The 22,890-nt window shown below is 35.4% G+C and overlaps 1 protein-coding gene across 6 annotated transcripts in view; it reads left to right on the top strand.

Annotated features, from left to right (window-relative positions):
• Positions 1–22,890, top strand: part of PKN2 (protein kinase N2) — a 129,236-nt gene that overhangs the window by 81,549 nt on the left and 24,797 nt on the right. For 5 of the 6 annotated variants that reach the window (XM_042952655.1, XM_042952657.1, XM_042952658.1 and 2 more), the window contains exons 7-14: positions 3,052–3,237; positions 4,159–4,268; positions 20,426–20,569; positions 20,888–20,963; positions 21,562–21,736; positions 21,976–22,102; positions 22,585–22,715; positions 22,798–22,873. In XM_042952655.1, coding sequence (XP_042808589.1) covers positions 3,052–3,237; positions 4,159–4,268; positions 20,426–20,569; positions 20,888–20,963; positions 21,562–21,736; positions 21,976–22,102; positions 22,585–22,715; positions 22,798–22,873 — 1,025 coding nt within the window. The remainder of the gene's footprint in view (positions 1–3,051; positions 3,238–4,158; positions 4,269–20,425; positions 20,570–20,887; positions 20,964–21,561; positions 21,737–21,975; positions 22,103–22,584; positions 22,716–22,797; positions 22,874–22,890) is intronic. The other variant, XM_042952659.1, reaches the window with a different exon arrangement.

The raw sequence follows: 22,890 nt of genomic DNA on the forward strand, positions 1-22,890 counted from the left end.
ATTTGAGTTGTTTCCACTTTGTATTTTTTCCAAATATAGCTACTAATAACATCCTTATGCAGTTTTTGTGTAAATGTAGATTTCATTTGGGTAAATACTTAGGAATGATATGGCTGGATCATGGTAGTCTGCTGAAAATGGATTCTTTACCCATTTTTAAATCTGAAAAGTCTTCATTTTTGAAAGATATTTTCAGTGGGTCTAGAATTCTAAGTTCACAGTTTATTTGCTTGTTCATTTTCTCAGTACATTAAAATTGTTGCTTATGCGTCTTGCTTTTCATTGTTTCTTATGAGAAATCCACTGTGATCCTAATCTTTGTATGTAACGTATCTTTTTTCCTCTGGCTGTTTTTAATATTTTCTCTGTATTACTTGTTTTGAGAAATTTTATTATCGTGTGCTTTCATGTGATTTACTTATTGCTCTTTTGCTTGGTGTTTTTGAAATTCTTGGATACTTACTGGGTTTATAGTTTTCATCAAATTTGGAAATTTTTCAGCCATTATTTTTTCAAATATATTTCTGTCCCAATTGTCTCTGCTCTTCATCAGGGACTTAGTTGTACACATATTGGGCCACTTGAAGTTAAACTTAGTTTATATATGCACTGGTTTTTTGTGTTGTTGTTGTTGTGTTTTTTACCCCTCAAGTCTTTCCTTTCTCTTATTTTTTTTTTTTTTTTTTACCATTTCTACTGCTTTAGCTTCAAGTTCACTAGCTTTTCTTTTGCAATGTATAATCTGCCACTAATCTCATCCCAGTATATTTTTCCTAAAGTCTCTAACATGGTAGTTTTATGTCTGGGATTTTGTTTGGGGTCTTTTTGATTTCTTGCATGTCTCTATTCAAGTTTTTGAACAGGTGGACTATAATTATGATCACTGTGTGAATGTGTTCATGTCAGTTTTGGATTGATTTTCATTTGGTTTCTTTTTTTCTTACTATGTTTCTTACTTTTCTGTTTATCTGTTTTCCTGGTATAATAGTCAGAATTTCAAGAATGACCCTTGGAACCCCTGTCCTGTGAATACGATGAGACATCATTCCTGTGATAATACTATGTTATATGGAAAAGGGGATTTTGCCTGTGTGACTAAGGTTATTAATCAGTTGGCTTTGAGTTAATATAAAGGGCAGTTATCTGGGCTGGTGTAATATGATCACATGAACCCCCTAAAAGCAGAGAATTTTCTCTGGCCAGTGGCAGAAGGGGAAGAATAATCTGAATCATGAAAAAGATTGTATGTGCCATTGCTGGCTTGAAGATAGAGGGGGCCAGCATGCAGTGAGGAATTCACGCGGCCTTTAGAACTTGAAAACAACCCTTGGCCATCAGCTAGCAAGGAAATAGGGACCCCAATCCTATGTCTGCTAGAAACTGGAGGCTGCCAACAACCTGAATGATCTTGGAAGCAGATTCTTCAAATCTTCCAGATAAGAGCCCAGCCTGGCAGATATGAGGATTTCAGCCTTGTGAGATTTCTAACAGAGAGTACAGACAACTCACCCAGACTCTGACCTACAGAACTGTGAGATAATAAATGGGTGTTGTTCTAGGCCACTAAATTTGTGGTAATTGGTAATCCAGCAACAGAAAACAAATATGCCTGGTAGTCTCTGATTAGATTGCTAGACATTGTGAGTTTTAGCTTTTGGGTGCTGGATATTTTTGTATTCCTATAAATATTCTTGAGCTTTGTTCTAGGTCACAGTTAAGTTACCTGTATTGCTTTGAAGCAATACCTGTATTGATTTTAAACAATACCGGGTATTGCTTTTAAGATTTGTTATACAGACCAGAACATCATTTAACGTAGGAGTAATTATTCTCTACTACTGGGGCAAGACTGAATACTTGATTAGGGGAACCCTCTGCACATCTTAGTTCTGTCTCTGGACAGCTGTTGTCTATCTTTTACTCTGCCTGTGAATTCTAGCCACCTTGATCAGTTCTGTGTCATACTCTCCGGTCCGTTTCCTTCACACAGGTAGTCCACTTGGTTGCACCTGAGTTTCCCCTCCCTGCACTATGTCCTAGGTATATTCCAGGCAGTAAACTCAAGCAGTCTTAGGGTTCATCTCATTTGTTTGCCATCTCTTGGGGATCAGTGTTCTTCATTTCCTGACCTCCAATGTCTTTAACACTTTTTTCACGTATTTTGTTTGATTTTTTTTTTTTTTTTTAGAGTTGGGTATAAATCCAGGCCTTTTTACTTTCAAGTTCAGCTTTAATTATTTAAGTTCATTGGGACCAGGAAATATCCCTAAATGTTATATATAGGAGTACTTAAATAACTCCTAAAATGTTATTCTCTGTGCATTATCTAAAATTTTAATACTATAGCACCATTTCTAACTTCTGGTATACTAAATCTAGCCCAAATGATGACAAACCGTATCTTTAGATAGCCTTAGAGTTACTCATTTTCATTTGAACACCTTCAGTATTTATTTGCCTAAGGAAATCAGAATTATGCTTAGATAATTATAGTCAATTATTTGACTCATTACACTATTAGAAAGTTAATATTATTTTACATCTCAAATAGAACAGGAAACCCATTTATTTATACAAAAAAACCCTGTAAAGTCTTTTTCTGTATTAACTATGTAACTACTAAACATGGCTAGCTGCTTTTCATGTAGTCAGATTTCCTTGTTTCTAATTTCTGTATGTTTATGTTGATATTTGGCTTTGTTTTCCCTCCCACATGGTCTATCCACATAATTTTGTAATTCTTCCATGTAATTATATAAATGAGTATTCAGACATAGAAGAAGTTTATGTAACCTCTTTTAGAACAAGTTTTTGGACAGCTATTGGAAGGCGCTGTTCTTTCCATAAAATTTCTTATAGTTTTATTAAGAATTTTCAATAGGTTTCTCTAATTAAAACAGGAAGGATGATTAGTTACCTCACAGATCCTCTGGGAGAAGAGATTTTGTTATTTTAGCAGATCTCTCCCCATCCTTTCTGAATAGGTAACAAAGACATAGTTCTATATATTAAAAATTGATGTTCTTATTTGATATTTGTTCATGCTGATAGGTACTTTGGAAGTTCGTCTTATGGGCTGTCAAGATATTCTAGAGAATGTCCCTGGACGGTCAAAAGCAACATCGGTTGCACTACCTGGTTGGAGTCCAAGTGAAACCAGATCATCTTTCATGAGCAGAACAAGTAAAAGTAAAAGTGGAAGTAGTCGAAATCTCCTAAAAACCGACGACTTGTCCAGTTCAGTAACCAAATTTTTTAAAAAATCGTATAACAAATTAAAGGGCCTATACAAAGAACTTAACAATGCAGCTAGCAATGGGAAAGAGCCAAAGTTGAACAAAAAGCTTTATGTTCTGACTTCTATAATTTAACTTTAAGATATCGAAAGCTATACTGACAGGAAACAAAGGCAACCAAATTTATTGAAATTATGTTAGAAAACTGAATGACACGTAACATTAATTCTTTTGGAAGAATGAAATGCTCAGGATCAATCTATGCCAAACTGAAAGTGTTCGGAGGCTCTGAGTCTTGTCACATCTTTATCTTTTAATGACATCGTGACACTTCTCAATCTTGATAACTAACCACAGGACCAAACGTGTTTACTAGTAGTGGCTCAGTTAGCAAACAAATGGGGGAATAGGTGGAAGTGGTAAGAGCAATATGCAATAGGTTTATGAAGCACTTTGCAGATGTTCTAAAATGTAATTATAAACTATGATATAAAGGTAGCACTGGGGGCGGGGAAGGCCTGTGACAGTTAAACCTACTACAGAGTACAGAGGTGCATATGTCAGTGTCTTCCTTCATCTAGAAAGGGATTTTAGGGAAAGTGTGGAAACAAAAATTGTCTAAGGTGACAAACTCTACAAATAGAAGTGTAGAGGGAGAAAACTGAATGATTACTGTTGATATACAAACATACAAAATAGACAGCATTTGATCTCTGTGTTTTTGTCAAACACAGAGGATAATTTGGGAGCATCTGGTAGAAGTATGTGTACATGTAAAAGTAGCCATTTAAGATTCAAAAGCTTCAGTATTAAGAAAAATCTTACTTTTAAAGGCTCATGAGACTTTTGTTCCTATTAAACAGTGATGCTTCTATTTTAAAGTTTTAAAATATTTAAGCAAGTTTATAAATTGTAATTACAGATGATGTCTGTGCGGTTTTGAAGCTAGATAATACTGTGGTTGGTCAGACGAGCTGGAAACCCATTTCCAATCAGTCATGGGACCAGAAGTTTACACTGGAACTGGACAGGGTAAGAGGAAAAACATTTTACTTAAATTTTCATTATATTTATAATTCATTTTGAATGTAAATTTTATGTCTTTGAAGACTTTGAAAAGTTTTATTTTTTTAATGCTTATTCATTTATTTTAGAGAGAGGGTGTGAGCGAGTGGGGAGGGGCAGAGAGACAGGGAGACGGAGAATCCCAGGCAAGCTCCGCAGCTGTCAGTGCAGAGCCCAGTGTGGGGACTCAGACTTACTAACTGTGAGCTCATGACCTGAGCCAACAATCAAGAGTCAGACGCTTAACTGACTAGCTACCCAGGCACCCCTGGAAAGTTTTATTTTTAACACAATAAAAGAAGAACCTAGGGGTTTTTTTTTTGATGTTTCTCATCTGGTGAGTTGTATAAAAGCCTGCATTAAGACAGAGGTGAACATCAGAGTGCTGCAGTAGCTTTCGCTTCTGCAGTGATTTGAATGTACATTTTGTATTAACATAAAAGACAACCAAGTGAGAGCTAGCATTGAAATATATTTACTTTAGTGATGTACTCTAAAAATGAAGGTGATTCTTCTGATTCACCATTTGTAGGTTATACTACTAAAGCTGGATTTGAAATGAGCTAATGTGCTCAGTTACCCAGGCTTCCATGTGTCTCAGTGGCTTTCATGAATGACATGAATGGCTGGAATATGATACGTAGCTGTAGAATCCAGAGGTAAAGCTGGTCCACACTGGATTCAGATCCATGGTGGTGACTTTATTACTCAGATTCTAATCCATCCACTGGGGTGTGGGAAGAAAATAATACAACTTAATCTTATCTAAAGAATAAGAAAGATAGCAAACTTTTTATCATTTAGTATTTAGACTGATGATACATATGTCATTTTAAAAATTACATTTATTAGTGAAAGCAGATTTACAGTGCTTGATGATGTGAGGTGGTGGTTTTACTACTCTAGCCTCTACTTAAAAAATTTTTTTTCCAATTTATTTTTTTTCTTTCCTCATGGCCAGCATCCTAATCACATCCTCATCACTGCTTTTCCTGCTTCAAAAAATGTTTTATGTGCTTAAACTTTATGTATACCAGATTTCTTAGCTTTAATACGACCTACCTCACTGAGATGTGTGAAGATTAAATCCATGTAAAAATCATTGAAAGTGGTAAGAACTTGATTAATGTTCTTACAAAACATTAAATAAAAAGAATAAAAAGTAATTTACTAAGCTCCATGTGTCTAAATACCAAACTGATTTTCAAAGAATACTACCTTCATCTTGGCATTCATTCTCTCATTTATGATCCTTCATTTATTTTAAAATTATTATGAAAGTATTTACTTAATCAACAAATATAATTCATTGATATCTACTGTATTCCTGGCACTTCGGGTAGATTAGCAATGAACGACATAAACAAGGTCTTGCAGGTTTCCTCAAGGAACTTCTACTTCATTGGCTTTCAGTACATACCTGACTTTTTAGCATCATATCTGAAAGTGTGTAAGAGTCTACCACCTCATTTCCCAAATGTACCTTTATTTTGATGATTTCATTTAAAATGATATTAAGGTCTTAGAATGCTGGGCTTGAGGTGTTTATACTTGTTGGTGTCGGAGACGGGATGGGAGACACGTAATGGAAAAGTTGATCTTGGAATTTGTATGAAGAATGAATTTGAGGGAGGAGGAACTAAAGGCAAGCAATTTGGCAGGAGGCTACTCCAGTGCTACAACTGTAAGATCAGGAGAACTTGAAGTAAAACTTGGCAGTAGGAATAGAAAAAAATACATGCAGGAAAAAATAATATGAGTCAGTAACTAATTGGATTGGAGTACAAAGGAAGGGATTTGTCTATAGTTTGCAAAGCAAATTATGCCACAATCATTAGAAAAAATCTATATTGGAGGGGGATGGGTTCTATACCTAGTCTCTTAGCAATTAAATAAAGATGTGGAAGGTAGAGGTCAGGGCTGGATAGGTGGATTTGGAGATCATCTAATTAGACGTCATAGTGAATGTCATCCAAGTGGGTAAGATCAGTCTTTTCATTTCACAAATATTTATTTAACATTTCATATGTACCAGGGTTTTTACTAGGTTCTAGATTTACGGAGATGTACGTATTGCTGTAACAGAACTCTTAAGCTTGATAATCACTGATCTCTATTCTGTGCCAAGCACCATTCTAGATGCTGGTAATGATTGATCAAAAGTCCAAAGTCCGTATACTTAAGGACCTTATATTCTAATGAGGGAAGATAAATAGGAAACAACTTTTAAAAACTACAAGGATAGGGAAAGAAGGAAGTAGGGTGGTATAATGAGGGGGTAGCAGCCACTGTAGATAGTTAGGGGATCTCTTTGAGGATGCTACATTTGACCTGAGAGACCTGATGTGTGAAAATTTGCCAGACTTTTAAAGATCCAGGTAGAGTGTTTCCAGCAGAGGAGACAAAGTATACAACCCCTTGAGGTAGGAGAGAACCTGATATGTTGTAAGAATAAAAATTGTGGGGCGCCTGGGTGGCTTGGTCGGTTAAGCGTCCGACTTCGGCTCAGGTCATGATCTCACGGTCCGTGAGTTCGAGCCCCACATCGGGCTCTGTGCTGACAGCTCAGAGCCTGGAGCCTGCTTCCGATTCTGTGTCTCCCTCTCTCTCTGACCCTCCCCCCCTCATGCTCTGTCTCTCTCTGTCTCAAAAATAAATAAACGTTAAAAAAAAAAAAAATTAAAAAAAAAAAATTGTGAGACAGAAGATCAGTGTAAAGTAGATGATGTAGGTAGATGCCAGATCTCTAGGGTCTTCGTAGACTAAGAATTGGGAGACTGTTGAAGGGCTTTTAATAGGGGAGTTGGCATCATTTGATTTACCTATATGGTAAATGATCTGATAGAAGTAAGTACCATGCACCATAGAAGCTAATAGAAGAGTTATTAACACAAAGTGGGAAAAACTTTATAAACACAGAAAACAAAAAATCTCACAATCACATCTTAAGCCGTATCCCAAAGGTAGGAGGAGAAAGAAGGTTTGCCCAAAAAGAAATAAAAAACTTTGAGTTGGCGGGGGCGGGGGGGGAGAGAACAAAAACAATAAAGTTTGAGTTGAGCCAGATCATACCTTAGAGAAGCATTATTAAAACTTATCCAGTGAATAATTGCAGGAATGGTGAGATGATGAAAATCCTGTTACATGTGGAACAATTGAAGAAAAATGGGATTTTTAAAAGTCAAAGAAGAATTTTAACAAAGATTTGATAACTGTCTTTGAAGTTAAAGGGAGGAACATGTGGGAAAAAAATTAGGGTAAGGATAGCAATGAGATTTCAGTTTGTATATGTTTATTCTAATCAATAGTGACTTTCCTAGAGCTCACTGTTAAGGTCTACTAGATGGGTCTTTCAACTCTGATATTTTCTCTTTCAGGGTAGAAGAACCAGCATTGTTACATGCTATAAATTAGCTGTTTAAATAGACCAATATAATTCAGTCAAGCCCACTAAGAGGGAATAAAAGTTGAGGTTGTTAGTATAAATAGATGCTGTTTCTATGTCTTATTATATTTGTATCTTTTTGTAAACCGTGTGAATACATATAAATCTTTATGGCCATAAAATGTTTCTTTCACTTTCATTTTTAATGTGAATAGATTTGCTATAATGAAGCCAGGCAAAATAGGTTCATTGTCCATCTGCTACTTACTAGCTTTTGATAGTAGACAAAGTACATAACCTTACTACTGGGCATTTGTTTCACCATCCCTAAAATGGGGATAAAATATACAGTTGACCTTTGAACAACACAGGTTTGAACTGTGCAGGTCCACTTAATACATAGATATTTTATAGTAAATTACTATGAATGTATTTTCTCCTCCTTGTATGTTCTTAATAACATTGTTTTCTCTAGCCTACTTTACTGTGAGAATACAGTATATTATACATATAACATATAAAATACATATTAGTTGACTGTTTATGTTATCAGTAAGGTTTTCAGTCAACAGTACCAAAGTAGTAAAGTTTGGGGGAACCAAAAGTTGTACTAAAATTTTTCACTGTGCAGGGGTTGGTGCCTTTACCATTGTGTTGTTCAAGGGTCAACTGTAATCTTTACAGGACAGTTAGGAAGAAAAACTGAGGTAGTGTATATAAAATCCCTTGTGTTGCTTGTCTCATTTTAGCCACTCGATGGCATTAGTTTTTTCCTTAGCCATAGGCTTTGATGTGTGGGTGGCTATGAATTTAAGTATAACAGAAGAGCATGGTAGGTAATGGGGAATTAATTGGTGCAGTGTCTCTTTCATTTCAGAGCCTATTTAAAGTAATTATAGGATTTTTTATGAGTGATATGATCAAAATGAAACTCAAAGAGAATTATTGTTAGAAAACAGCTGGTTAGAAGATTTCTCTTGTCACCATGTTTTTGCATTACAGAGTTTAATATTTAAAATAGAACTTAAAAGTAGTAAGTATATACATACTTACACAAATATAAAATAAAATAGAACTCAAAAGTTATCATCATGTTATAGTTAAGGAAACTGAGCACCAGAGTAGTTAAATATTAATAAATTTCAGAGCTGCTACTAGACCTTAGTGCCCTTCAAAATGGATGCTCTTTCCTCTATGGCAATTTGAATGAGATAGGTAACAGTCACACAGAGGAGGAAATGACAGAAGATGATGAAAACCTGAAAGAAAGAAAATAATTAAAAATTACCCAGACTACAAGCTTAGAAAACTACAAAGACTGATAACTTTTGATTGGTTGTTTTTTATGTGAAGTTGTGATCTTCACCTAAAGTTGTTTTTTGTTGTTGTTGTTTTTGGGGTTTTTTTTCCATTACTTCAAACATTCTTCCGACTTGGGAGCAGTACTCCCCTTGAAAGTTTGAAGACAATGCGTGACTAAGAAAAGCTATTCATCCCTGAGGCTAACTAGAGCTTCTAGGCTCCTGATAGTCATGTTACTTTTCCCTAATTTGATTATAAACTTCTCTTTGGCAGAGACTACATTCGTTATCATGATAACAACTTGTGTTTTACTTTTTCATGTGCTTTTTACCCTTTTACTTTATCCCTTATATTTATAGAATATTTATTTGTGGAAAATGTTTATTGAAATATTTATAGAAAATGTTATTTTAAACTGTCTGACGTGTCCATGCCTAGCATTTTGCCTCAAATGTCAAGTTTCTTTTCTATGGGATTCTGGAACTAAGTTATACTATTTCTGTCCTTTTCAAGACACAAAGATTTGTAGATCTTTTTGGAGTTGTAAGATACTCTGGAAATGAACTAGACCTACAATAATCTAAAAAAGCCCAAATTATGTTCCTGGGAGGTCAGGGCTCTGTAGAATTGTCTTAGGAGGCAACACGGAGACTTTTTTGTTTTGTTCTGGGTAAGATATCATTTGGAATTTGCCACTTAAGAAAAATAAGCTTTGAAAATTGCTGATATAATTCAGCCCCTTCAGCCCCCTCATTTTACAAATTACTAAGGAAATTATGGCCTAAGGATAAAATAACTAGCCTGAGGTATAATCCAGGATTCTTTTTTTTTTTTTTTTTTTTTTTTTTTTTTAATTTTTACTGAAGTATGGTTGACACAGTGTTACATTATTTTCAGGTGTACAACATAGTGACTCAACAAATCTGCAAGTAATTGTTCTGCTTACCACAAGTCCAGCTACTTTGTCACCATACAACACTATTATAATACCACTGATTATATTCCCTATGCTTTTTTATCCCTTATCCCTGTGACTTACTCATTCCATAACTAGAAGCCTCTATCTCCCACTCCCCGTCCCTGTGGCAACCACCAGTTTTTTCTCTGTTTTTATGGGTCAGTTTTTGCTTTTCATAATAATCCAGGATTATTATTTTTTTTTATTACGTAATCCATTTCACAACACTGAGATCAAGATTCACATGCTCCACCGACTGAGCCAACCAGGTGCCCCAATAATCTAGGATTTATAATGAAGTCTCCTGACTGATAGTTCTGTGTTCTTTCCATTCTTATCAGATTACCCTTTTTATATTTTCTTATAAAATTTGATCCTTATTAATGTTTATTGTAAATGCAATAACCATGTAATTTCTCATTTTCTCTGAATTCCTTCGGTCCTCCTGGGGGAACAAGCCATACAATAGGAATACAAAGACATTTTAATTTCTTCTGTGTAAGAGCTGGCTGTTTTGAGCATATTGTTTAAGCTGAGATGCTGTTTTTTTAACTTAAAATGGACAAGGACCCTGACTGGCTCAGTTGACTTGATCTCAGTGTTGTGAGTTCAAAACCCATTTGGGGCATAGAACCTACTTAATTAAAAAAAAGTTGAAACTACAAAAATACTGACCCTTTTTACCTCTTCCAAATTCTATTAAATGACACATCATACTCTCCTCTGAGGCTTTGAATCCTCTGAGACAGTGAATTATGTATACAGTCTACATTTTTTTCTTTTTTTTCTTTTTTTCCATCTCTGACGTCTCTTAATCACCAGACACGCTCCAGTATTCCTTAAGAGCTTTGGTTCTTCAGTTCGGCATCATTATGGGGCATTAAAAACAAAAACAAAAACAAAAAAACTACATACGTATACAACCCATTTAACAGTATTATTTCAAACTTCTTTGAATACCTCAGCCACTGTGTACCTTTACTGCTTGTCATTTTAGCAATGAATTGAGCAATGAAATCTTAAATTCGATATGTCACACTTTCACCAAATCTTTTATTTCCCTAAATGAGATAAAGAACCTAGATTAATGACTATGCAGATAATGATTATGCAGTAAATGATAGCTTAAATTATTGTTACTCCTCTGGTCTCTTCTGTATTACCACAGAACTAGATATTTGATCAAATCTTTTCATATCCTTAATTCTTCAGGAAGAGGCTGAAGAAGGGGCCATCAGCCCCTTACAAATTTCATGTTCTTTTCTCTGTACCCTAAAACCAATGTTACCCTGAACCATTCCCTTACTGATGCTCCCACATCAAGCAGCCTTTAATCTTATCTTTATATCAGACCTGTCTTGGAAACCCCCAACAGCAAATCAGTCCTACCATCTGTCTTTTCTGCTTTAATCTACTGAATGCTGCTGAAATATTAATCATACCTATTACTATAAATTTTAGTTTCTGACTTCAGCTGGGCTTGTAAATGTTGTCCTGCATTTCAGATCTTTATCCCCTTATCAGGAGCTTTTCTTTCACCTATCTCTTCCAGTCTTCTATCCCACCTCAGACCTCTTTGTTTCCATTTTATACATAAGATTAAGATCATTAGGGTGCAGCTTCCTCAGATTCCTCCTATCACCTGCAAATATTTCTGTATCTTCCTCATTGGTTTTAGAGAAAGAGGTCTCTTTCCACCCTGTAAGAGCCTATAAGCATCCAATTTGTCCTCCAATTTCCATTCTTTCTCATCTCCTAAACCTGTTCCATCAGTTACTCTGTCACCAGTATTTTTTTTACCTCCTTGCTTCTCACCTCTGATCCTTACTGCATATGTTCACATTTCCTTCCATTAAAAAAAAAAAAAAAAAAAAATTGTTTTGCTTCTTCATAGCTCTATTGACAGGACTCTCTCTCATAGACGAGATTCTTGAAGTAGTAGTTTGTGCTCACAATCTGTTCTTCCTCATCCTATCGTTCATTACACATTACACTAAAACTTCTGTACGAGGTTCTGAACCACGCACATTACATGTAGTATCATTTAATCCTCACAGTAATCTTACACGTATAATTATTATCACTGTTTTGGGGATTACTGAGGTTCCAAAAGGTAAATAACTTTGCCACACGGCTGGAAAGCAGTGGTTCTGGGAATCATCACAAGAATCTTATATCAAAGCCAGGTCTTACCTGAAACCAATATGTTCTTTTAAATAGTGGACTAACTTGTCTCTTTGTTTCCAATATAGATTTTCTTAATTACATACCACAATATTAATAATAAAAGCTGACATTTACTGAACACTGACTATGTGCTGAGCTTGTATTAACTCTTTTAATTTTCACACAACCCTAGGAGGTTGATACTATTATTATACATATTTTGCAGATGAGCAAAATGAGGCTCAAAAAGGCTAAGTAAATAACTTGCCCAAGGTCACAAAACTGGTAAGTGGTATAGAGCTAAGATTTTAACCTATTTTTTTCTACAGAAATTTATTAAGAATGCAGCACTAGGCCATCTTGATTTTAGGGGCCTTGTTTTTAATTACTGTATTGCCTGACCTGACCTCTACTCCTCTGTATTTTAAATCCTTTACTAGGAGCTTATAATTTACAAGTTAAAGACCAAATGCTTTTGCAAGTCATACAGAGCCCTTCATGACTTGTCTCTGCCCATCTTCTAATCTTTATTTCCCAAAGCGTTCCTGCTTCTGTTCTAGGTGTTAACTAGATGAAGCTGTTTCCTATCCCTACAGTATACTTTGTGCATGCTTAACTTTGTACATTCTTTCCCCTTTGACTCCTATGTTCTCTCCCTTATTCTTATAATTTGTATCTAAGAACACAATTTGAGCAATTCTTATCTTTTCTGATCTTCCTACTACCTTCCCCTTAGGAAAAATTGGTCAGTTCTCCCTTTTGTGTCATTATACCAATTGTATATGCCTCTCTTTTGCCAGTATTTATTTACATTTCCATCTCCCCAACAAAACTATGAACCATATGAGAACAGGACCATACATTATGTCTCTTTGTATTTCCATCACAGTATTTAGTATAGGTATTCATTAAATATACAACAGAATGACTGAAAATAACTTAATGCAAAAATATTTTTAAAACTAAAAGTTTTTTTTATATAATTTCCTTTTTTTTTTTTTTTTTTTTTTTCCCTACTTATGCAGGTAACACACTCTGCTTGGTACAGTGATTCCCAAATAGATTCCCAAAATGACACACATTAGAATCTGAGGGGAGGGGGATCATATATATAATTTAAAAATGTCTTCTTTCTTACCTGCTCCTACCCTTCCACACACAACTGAGTCTGACTTATTTCCTTATGGCTTACCTGTTACTGTTCTGTAGCACAGCATAGGCATTTTAGCTTTCTTCTACCTTTCCAACCTTTAATGTGCAAAGGCCTACATTTAGCACAGTGAGAAATAACAAAACAGCGAGAAGCATTCTTTCCATAAAGGACTCTATAGTCTGGTAGGCTTAAAAAAAAAACAGTTGGAGACAAAATAAAAAACTGTTGAATTGTGTTTCAGAAGCTTAGGGAAGAATTCTTCTAACATGAGCATGCATCAAGAATTTAAAAATACATGAAGATACAAACACCATGAGTAAGCAGCAATGGATAATGGGATTATTTGTTATAGAATATAAAATAAATATTTAAAATATTTAAATAATAGAGGAATTTGAAAACATGAGCAAAGAATGAGTGATACAAAGACTAAGCAGAGTTTTTTAAAAAAACAAATAGTAGACATCTGAGATTATCTTCAAAATAATTGGGGGACCATTAGTCCCCAATTGTTGAAGCTGTGTTGGAAGGAGAGTAAAATAACACTTAACAAAAATCAGAAATAGAACATTTTTAGTTGAAAACTAAGTGGATGAGTTAAATAACAAAAGAGTTAGTGGGTGGAAGATAGAGCTAAAGAAGTTGCCCTAATGCAACACAAGGAGACAGATGAAAAATGTGAAAGAGAGGCTTCGAGACAGGAAGAATGGGATGAAAATGACTACCACACTAAGAGGAATTCCAGAATGAGCGAATGGAGACAATGAGCAGTGGTCAGATCTGAAGCAATAATGACCTAGAATTTTCCAGAACTAATGACAAACATTGAATCCTCAGATTTGAGAACACAAGTCCCTAGAAGGATAAATATAAAAAGTTATACACATCTGAACTCAAGGGAAAGACCTCTGGGCTGGGTTTAGTCAAGAATGCCTTTGTGAGGAACACAGATGTTTAATTCAGTCTTGATGAAAAGAGAAAATTGAACCTGGTACAGGGGGAAAAACGTGAAATCTCATATGAAAATATACGTTTCAGCAGGGGAATAAGATATAAGATTAGACATAGGAATTGTGTATGTAAAGACAGAGAAGTTTATAATAGGTTTGGAATAATAGGGAGTCTTTGGAACTTTTTATACAATATGAATTGATAAAGGAAGCAGTTTTATTTATTTTTTTATTTTTTTAGGAAGCAGTTTTATATATAACTATTAAAGCACTAGTTTGTATCATAATTGTTTACTTCTCTCTTACAAAAAGAGCAGAATCACCCACATATAGAGGAGGCAGACTTTTCAAGCAAAGATCATAACATTATGTTTTCTATTGTCTCAGTCTCAAACTCTCCTCTCTGTATTTCCCATCCTCCCCAAAGATCCTAGGATTTTCCTCTTTTTGTCATATTTGGTCCAGCTGGAAAATCACCCTTATTGGACTCCTCAACTGAAAAGAGATACTGCTGTTTCCTGATATGGTTGTTTTCGGTTTGCGCCTAGTAGATTCCAGTGGTCTCCCTTCCCTGGCCGGTGCTTTGACTCTGGAAGCTGATAGCTGTGGACTTGAACAACTAGGCTCTGACTTACAGTGGGAGACATTGTTAGGAGGTGTAAGGATAGGAGGAGAGAGAAGTCAAGGTGTTTGTTTCCCTCTTCCCTTCCCTATTTTCACAGCATTCGTTCAACTATGGCTACAGCTCCTGTTGGACAGTCCCTTTTTCCAAGGTCCAGTTCTCATTGGATTCTGACAACTATTACCTCGTACACATTGAGGCAAGGGGTGGTAATGGATTTCTGCTGTTGCTAGATGTCAGTTGCTTCATCCTTGTTGGCTCTTTAACCTTAATCACACCTCCATAAATAGCCAGTTATTAAAATTCAGACTGTTTGAGTATGCAGCTTCTTTGCTTCTATGACCTTAACTGATATTTCTCAAGGTTGTGTTGTCTTCAGAAGCCCATAGAAGGCCAATTAAAGAAGAAATAGAAGACCAATTGATATGATATCTACCGTGTTGTACCTTTACAAAGTCTTACCTTTTCTTGGCTCTTGAATATTCCATGCTCTGCTTCGTCTTGCCTCCTTTTTTTTTTTTTTTTTCTTTTCAGCAGTGGAGACTAGCTTTCATGTTCTTCTATTAGAGGTTCCCAAACTTTCTTGGTTCACAGCATCCTCAGTGTCCTGGTTTTTTGTTTTTGTTGTTGTTGTTGTTGTTTTACAGTGTGTCCAGGCCAAAGGAAATATCCAACAATTTCATTTATTAAGAACTACTTATTGAGGTACCTGGTGGCTCAGTCCATTAAGTGTCTGACTCTTGATTTCAGCTCAGGTGATGATCTCATGGTTGTTAGATTGAGCCTAGTGTCAGACTCCATACTGGGCGTGGAGCCTGCTTGAGATTCTCTCTCTCCCTCTTCCTCTCCTCCTCCCCTACTTGAGCACGTGTGTATACTCTTTCTGTCTCTCACTCTCTCTCTCTCAAAAAAAGAAAAAAAGTACTAACTAAAAATTTTCTGTGCAGCAAAGGAAACATCAGCAAAATGAAAAGGCATCCTACAGAATGGAAGAAAGTATTTGCAAATCATGTATCTGATAAGGGGTTAATATTCAAAATATATTAAAAAATCATATAACTCAGTAGCAAAAAAATCTGATTAAAAATGTATAGAAAATGAGTAGACATTTTTCTAAAGAAGACATTCTTTAGAAATAGTCAAAAGGTGCATGAAAAGGTACTCAACATCACTAATTATCAAGGAAATGCAAGTCAAAACCACAGTGAGTTATCACAGTTATCACACCTGTTAGAGTGGCTGTTCCCAAGAAGATAAGAGATAACAAATGCAGACAAGGATGTGGAGGAAAGGGAGCCCTTGTGCAGTGTTGTTGGGAATGGTGCAGCCACTATGAAAAATAGTATGGAGGTTTCTCAAAAAATTAAAAATGGAACCACCCTATGATTCATCAATCCCACTCCTGGTTATATATTCAAAAGAAATGAAAACAATATCGAAGAGGTATCTGCACTTCCATGTTCATTGCAGCATTATTCACAATGGCCAAGTTATGGAAATAACCTGTCAAGGGGTGAATGGATAAAGAAGATGTGAGATATATATGGAACATTAGTCAACCATGAGAAAGAGGAAGAAATCCTGCTGTTTGCAACAATATGGATGGACCTTGGCGGACATTATGCTGTGTGAAATAAGCCAGATAAAGACAGATACTACATGGTATCATTTATATGTGAAATCTTAAAAAAAAAAAAAAAAGGCAAAAAAACAAAGTCAAACACCTAGAAATGAGAGTAGAAAAGTGATTGCCAAGGGCCGCCTGGGTGGCTCAGTCAGTTGAGCGTCCAACTTCAGCTCAGGTCATGATCTCATGGTTTGTGGGTTCGAGCCCCGCATCAGGCTGTGTGCTGACCGCTTGCTCAGAGCCTGGAGCCTGCCTCAGATTCTGTCTCCTTCTCTCTCTGCCCCTCCCCCACTCAACGCTTTGTCTCACTGTTTCTCAAAAATAAATAAATGTAAAAAAAAAAAAGTGGTTGCCGAGAGATAGGGGGTGGGGAAAGCATGGAGAGTTTGGTTAAAAAAAAAAAAAGTAAAAACTTTAGATATAAAATGAATAAAGTCTGAGCATCCAGTGTATAACATGGTGACTGTAGTTAATAACACTATATAAATGCAATTTACTGAGGTGATGAATGTGTTAATTAAATGGGAGGAATCTGCATAGTATATACATATGTCAAAATATCATATATATTTTATGTCACAATTTTATTTGTCATTATACCTAACTTGTTTATTTAATATAATTTATTGTCAAATTGTTCTCATAATTTATACCTAACTTAAAAAGTATTTAAAAAATATTTATTTAGTACTTATATTCTAACTAATTAGTACTTTTTGAGTGAAAAAAAAATTGAAAGAAAATACAGTATTTTTACTTCATTTTTGCATAACCAGTTACTTACTAATGGAGTATGTCTGCTTGTTGTATACTACATAACTTCTCAAAGCGTGAACACAGCATGCTTACACATTGATTTTTCATGTGGAAAAAATCAGTTGTTGAAAACCCAATTTAGCAAAGATAGGAAGATGTCATCAAAAGGAATGTGGTACATTCGGTTGTTGAAACTGAGCTTACCATGAGCTAGTATTTAACAGTGTCCCACAGATGTCACTGTGTTTCCTTTGTAAAGTTAAAATAGCCTCCATTGTCCCAGAGTTCCTCACGAACAATTTGGAAACTTCAGCCTTCCTTGTGCTTCAGGTCTTTTTATGCTAGATTTGTGCCAAGTTTTTTAAATTGAAGCACATTTTTTTTTTAAGTTGTTCTCCTTCTTCTCCTACATGTAGGGCTGATTCAATGTCTTTTTTACCTTTTTCTGTTTACTTTCAAGGCCTTAAGGAGACTTGAGACAAATCTTACAGGTGCCTTAGATCTTCTGTGTTTTTTTCTTTGACCCTAGGTTCAAATTCGTAAGACCAAATAAAGAACAAATTGGGACAGTTTACTAGTGCTGCCCATCAGTAGCTCAGATTATACTGCTCAGCTATTGTAGTGGTGGTTTTACACTATCTAGAATTTTGTTGCTCTTACAGTTTGACATCACTTAAAGCATGTTCTAGCTCTATAGAACTGGCCTGCTTCATCTGGAAAATTGCCAGCAGATGAGCAGTCACACTTACAGTTTAAATTCTATAAATATTAGAGACATGTCTTTATATAAAAAGTATTTTCCTTTTTAGGTGCTGTATCCCTACTTTACCTACCCAAATCACACCAGATGTTAGAGACTGAAGTAGGTTTGGGGTTCCATGAAACAGTGTTTGGAGTATTGACATAAAATAACATAATCTGCTCTAGATCACAGTCACCCTCCCCCTTAAATTGTACAGTTCTATTTCCCAAGGAACAATGCAAAGTAACAAAAAGTGAATAAATTTATACCTAAAATCTCAAAGTAGAACTCTAGGAAAGCTAGCTTAAGGCCTTGAGATGACCATCCATCTCAACTCTGAGATCTTTCTAACACACTTGAGATTAAGGCATGGAATGAAGAGAAAGCAGAACGAAATGAGCCGGTATGTTTTACCAGAGTGGCTAGAATAAATATAAATAAGGTGATTGGACCTCTTCTCATCCAGAGAAAGATATAAACTTAACCATGTGTCAGATGTTAGCAACGTGAAAGTATAAGATCTTCTTGCAAGAACTTCTTACAACTTCTTATAAGTAAGAACTTCCCAGCATCTATGCCCCTTGCATCTGTCTGTCTGATCCATCACTGGTCTTCCCCCTTGATGTGGCAAAATAATATAGGAGGAAGTAGACCTCTTCTCCTCTAGTCTGAAACAGTGTAGTGTAAATTACCAATCCCTGGTTCAGTTATCCATTCAATGTATTTACCAAAATACTTAAACTTTTAGCTTAAATAAATGTCATTTGCTGATCTTAAAAAATTCTACTCTACTCATACTTCCCCTTTAATGACGAGTATTCTCTCTCACAGTAACTATGTATCAGAAGAAATGAAGAGGCCCTTGGTTCACATACTGCCATAGATACCTTTTTCTGATGAGACCTGGCACGTTGTGTCTTGACTCATTTTTTTTTCATGTTCTGTTTTTTGTTAAGTGTTTTTTATATTCATTTGCATCAACTCATTATTTAAAGTCAAAGATCTGTTAAGTCCTAGGAGCTTATGTAATAGGCATAAGTTCCTGAGTTGAAAGTTAGTATATGAAAGAAGTAGTTTATTACTTTGTTGAGCCTAAGGGGAGAAAAATGTTTATCTGTTCTTGCAGATGGTTTGCAAAATCATAGAAAAGTCTGGTGCTTTCTAATTAGAATGTATGTCGATTATAACATATATGCAGAGTTTGGCTTGGCCCCCAACTTATAAGCTGTGTTCTACACTGTTGTAATTATGTTTTAATTGATTGTTAAAGCCTTAAATATGGGGGTGCCTGGGTGGCTCAGTTGGTTGAGTGTCTGACTCTTTATTTCGGCTTAGGTCATAATTCCAAGGTTGTGGGATAGAGCCCCACATCAGGCTCTGCACTGAGCATGGAGCTTGCTTAAGATTCTCTCCCTCCCTCTCTCCCACTTGTGCACTCTAAAATAAAAAAAAGGGGTGCGCCTGGCTGTCTCAGTCGGTTGAACATCTGACTCCCAATTTCGACTGAGGTCATAATCCCCCAGCCATGGGATCGAACCCTGCATTAGCCTCCACACTGAACCTGGAACCTGCTTGAGATTTCTCTCCCTTTGCCTCTGCCCCCTCTCCTGCTCACATGCGCGCGCGCTCTCTCTCTCAAATTAAAAATAATAAAAATAATCATTAAAGTCTTAAGTATGTTTTTCCACATAAGCATTATTTTTAATGATTATAGAGAATTCCCTCATATGGATATGGTATAATATACTTGTCCCTTCGTTTTTGGACATTCGGTTTGTTGCTAATTTGCTGCCTTTTGCAGGGAGAACCAGGGGGTGGGGGGAGCTGTTGTAATAAATGAATATCTTTTTGTATAAACTATTCTGAATTTCCCTTTTGCCCCCTACCTGCACAGGCCCCTGCTGTCACTAGTCCTATTACCCGGTGGTATTCTTCTGAAGATTAAATGACATAATACTTTTAAAGTGCTTAGCACAGTGTGTGGGGCGCACTGTAAGTGCAGGATAAATGCTATTCATAGACCTTTCCCTAATTCAACATGGGGACAAGGAAATAAGACAGTTTGAAATGGGTTCTTTGAGGAGAGCACTGAGGTCTTCCAGCAACAGCTCAGCAAGTGATACCAAGTGGAGAAGGAAAATCTGAAAGACTGAAGCTATTGCATAGCAAAGAGTCTCTGTGGTCATTCATCTGTATTGGTCCCAGATGTGTATTCTTTATAATAGGAATATCTTAGCTAGAGATTGTGGAAATATAAATTTGTTCCTTGGAGTTAAAATATATAAGTTTGTTAAAATAATATATAATAGAGAAACATTACAAAGCACTCTTTAAAATAGTGTACCTTTTGTGTGTGTTATCTTTGTTTATGTATTTGTATTTTATATTTTTTGTGATATTTTATTCAAGTGTGTGTCCAATCATGTCTTCTCTGTTATCTTTATTTTTTTTTAATTATCCTAGTCACGTGAACTGGAAATTTCAGTTTATTGGCGTGATTGGCGATCTCTGTGTGCTGTAAAATTTCTGAGGTTAGAAGATTTTTTAGACAACCAACGGCATGGCATGTGTCTCTATTTGGAACCACAGGGTACTTTATTTGCAGAGGTAATAAATATATTTTATTAAACGTACATCACTATAATTGGAATTATATATGTAGGCAGCATGACATAGAAGTAGACAGAGAATTAGGCTGAACATTAGACAACTTGAATCCTTGGCTCAACTCTACTACTGCACAAGTATATTACCTTAAGACAAATCATCATCCTCTCTAGGTCTGGTTTTTCACCTAGAAAATGAGAAGTTGGGCTTAAATTATATCTAAGATTCTCAAGTTTTCAATACTTAGGAGTTTAGTGAATTTCATGAAGCATAAATCCAAAGCTATATTCATGTCAACTTGAATTTTCTTCACTGCAGGTTACCTTTTTTAATCCAGTTATTGAAAGAAGACCCAAACTCCAAAGACAAAAGAAAATTTTTTCAAAACAACAAGGTAGTTACTAAGGAATCAAATACAGTTTATTTTGGTGTATTCTTAAATATAGAAAACCAACATTAAAAGTAATACCCAACTTTGTTTTTTGTTTTCCTTTTATTCATTTCTAACTTTTTATTAAGGAATATTTCAAACATATCCTAACAGACTAATACAATGTACCATCACTCATCTTCAACAGCATTCAACTCATGGCCAGTTTTGTTTCACTATAGCCCGTCCACATACTACTTTCTCAGATTATAAGAAGCAAACCTAGACCTCCTATTGATTCATCCACAAATACAGTTAGTATCTCTAAAAGATAATTCTTTTATTTTTAGAGAATTGTTTTTTAAACCTTAGCCACATATCATTCCTAGACTTAAAAAAAACAAAAAAAACAAAAAGCAGTTCCTTCCTATTTATTTTTAAAACTATTTTCACTACTTTTCACCAGCCTTTAATAACAAATAGTTAAGAACTATTTTTAAGTGACAAATTTTGTTTGTTCTTCATAAATTATAAACCAATGAATATGAATTTTTAAATTATGGCTTTTGGTAATATATAAAAAAATTACTTATTCTATTTTCTTTATTCACAATATCCATAGGCAAAACATTTCTCAGAGCTCCTCAAATGAATATTAATATTGCCACTTGGGGAAGACTAGTGAGAAGAGCTATTCCAACAGTAAATCATTCTGGCACCTTTAGCCCTCAAGCCTCCGTGCCTGCTACAGTGCCAGTGGCTGATGTACGCATCCCTGAACTAGCACCTCCAGCTGGGTATGTGTCTTAAGATTTTTAAGCATCGCTTTTATAAAATAGTTACTGTAACATTCATGCATACTGCTTACAGTGGGTCTAGTAAAAATCTGATTTTTTCTAAAGAGTATTTTGAAATTAGTGTTCTGCTTACTTTCAAAAAGTAAAAAAAGAAAAAAAAAGTTTGCTCTAATTTTAAAGCTACTTAAAATATATACTTTTGATTTCCGTTTTTGGTGAATTGCTTTATCTTCTATAAGTGATTCTACAGTAACCAAATTGGACTTTGATCTTGAACCTGAACCTCCTCCGGCCCCACCACGTGACTCTTCCCTTGGAGAAGTAGATGAATCTGCTGAATTAAGAGATTCGGATACACCGAGACAGGCAAGGCGTTTTAAACCTCGTATAATTCCTTTTTGCCAAATGAATTACCAATAAAAGCATCATAGTGAATGAGGTGTACATTTCAGTTAAAAGTTGCGTGTGTGAACTATGTTTTTATGTTTCTTGTGAGTGAAACATGAAACCTCTGGATGCTCATGGGCCAGTAGGGATTGAATAGATTGCTGAAGCTAAAAGCATAGGAACATGGTTGGTATAAGATGGTATATTGCCTCACTCTTCATCTTCTAACTTGGTTAACATAATTTCAGAATATTCATTGAAGGTGACGATTAATGTGTTCATTTTTCAAATTTTTTAGGCAAGTGTAATGTAGAATTAACAACTCTTAAGAATGAATGTCCATTATCTGGATTTTACTTTTCTCACTAATATTTTTATTGACTTTTGACATTTTTAAACTTTACCAAATAAGTTGTTTTCTTAATGTTTCTATGATTTAATGAGTATTTAATATTTTATAGGATTCAGAAGCTGTTTTTGCTATTGAGAATGACAGAAATAGTATACTTCCAAAATCTCAATCTGAATATGAGCCTGATATTCCTCAACCAGGCCTAGGATACAGTGGTGTTCGAGAACTTGAGGATAGAAGGTAAAGAATATGTATACAGCTTTGGTACTTCATGTTTGGTCCCATACTTTTTCCTTATTTTTAATTGACATACTGTTTTCAGATCTCAACAGATGTTTCAGTTTAATCTCCAAGACTTCAGATGTTGTGCTGTCTTGGGTAGAGGACATTTTGGAAAGGTAATCTTTTTAAGTTT

This window comes from Panthera leo, chromosome C1, assembly GCF_018350215.1.
Source record: "Panthera leo isolate Ple1 chromosome C1, P.leo_Ple1_pat1.1, whole genome shotgun sequence".
NCBI classification, from domain to species: Eukaryota; Metazoa; Chordata; class Mammalia; order Carnivora; family Felidae; genus Panthera; species Panthera leo.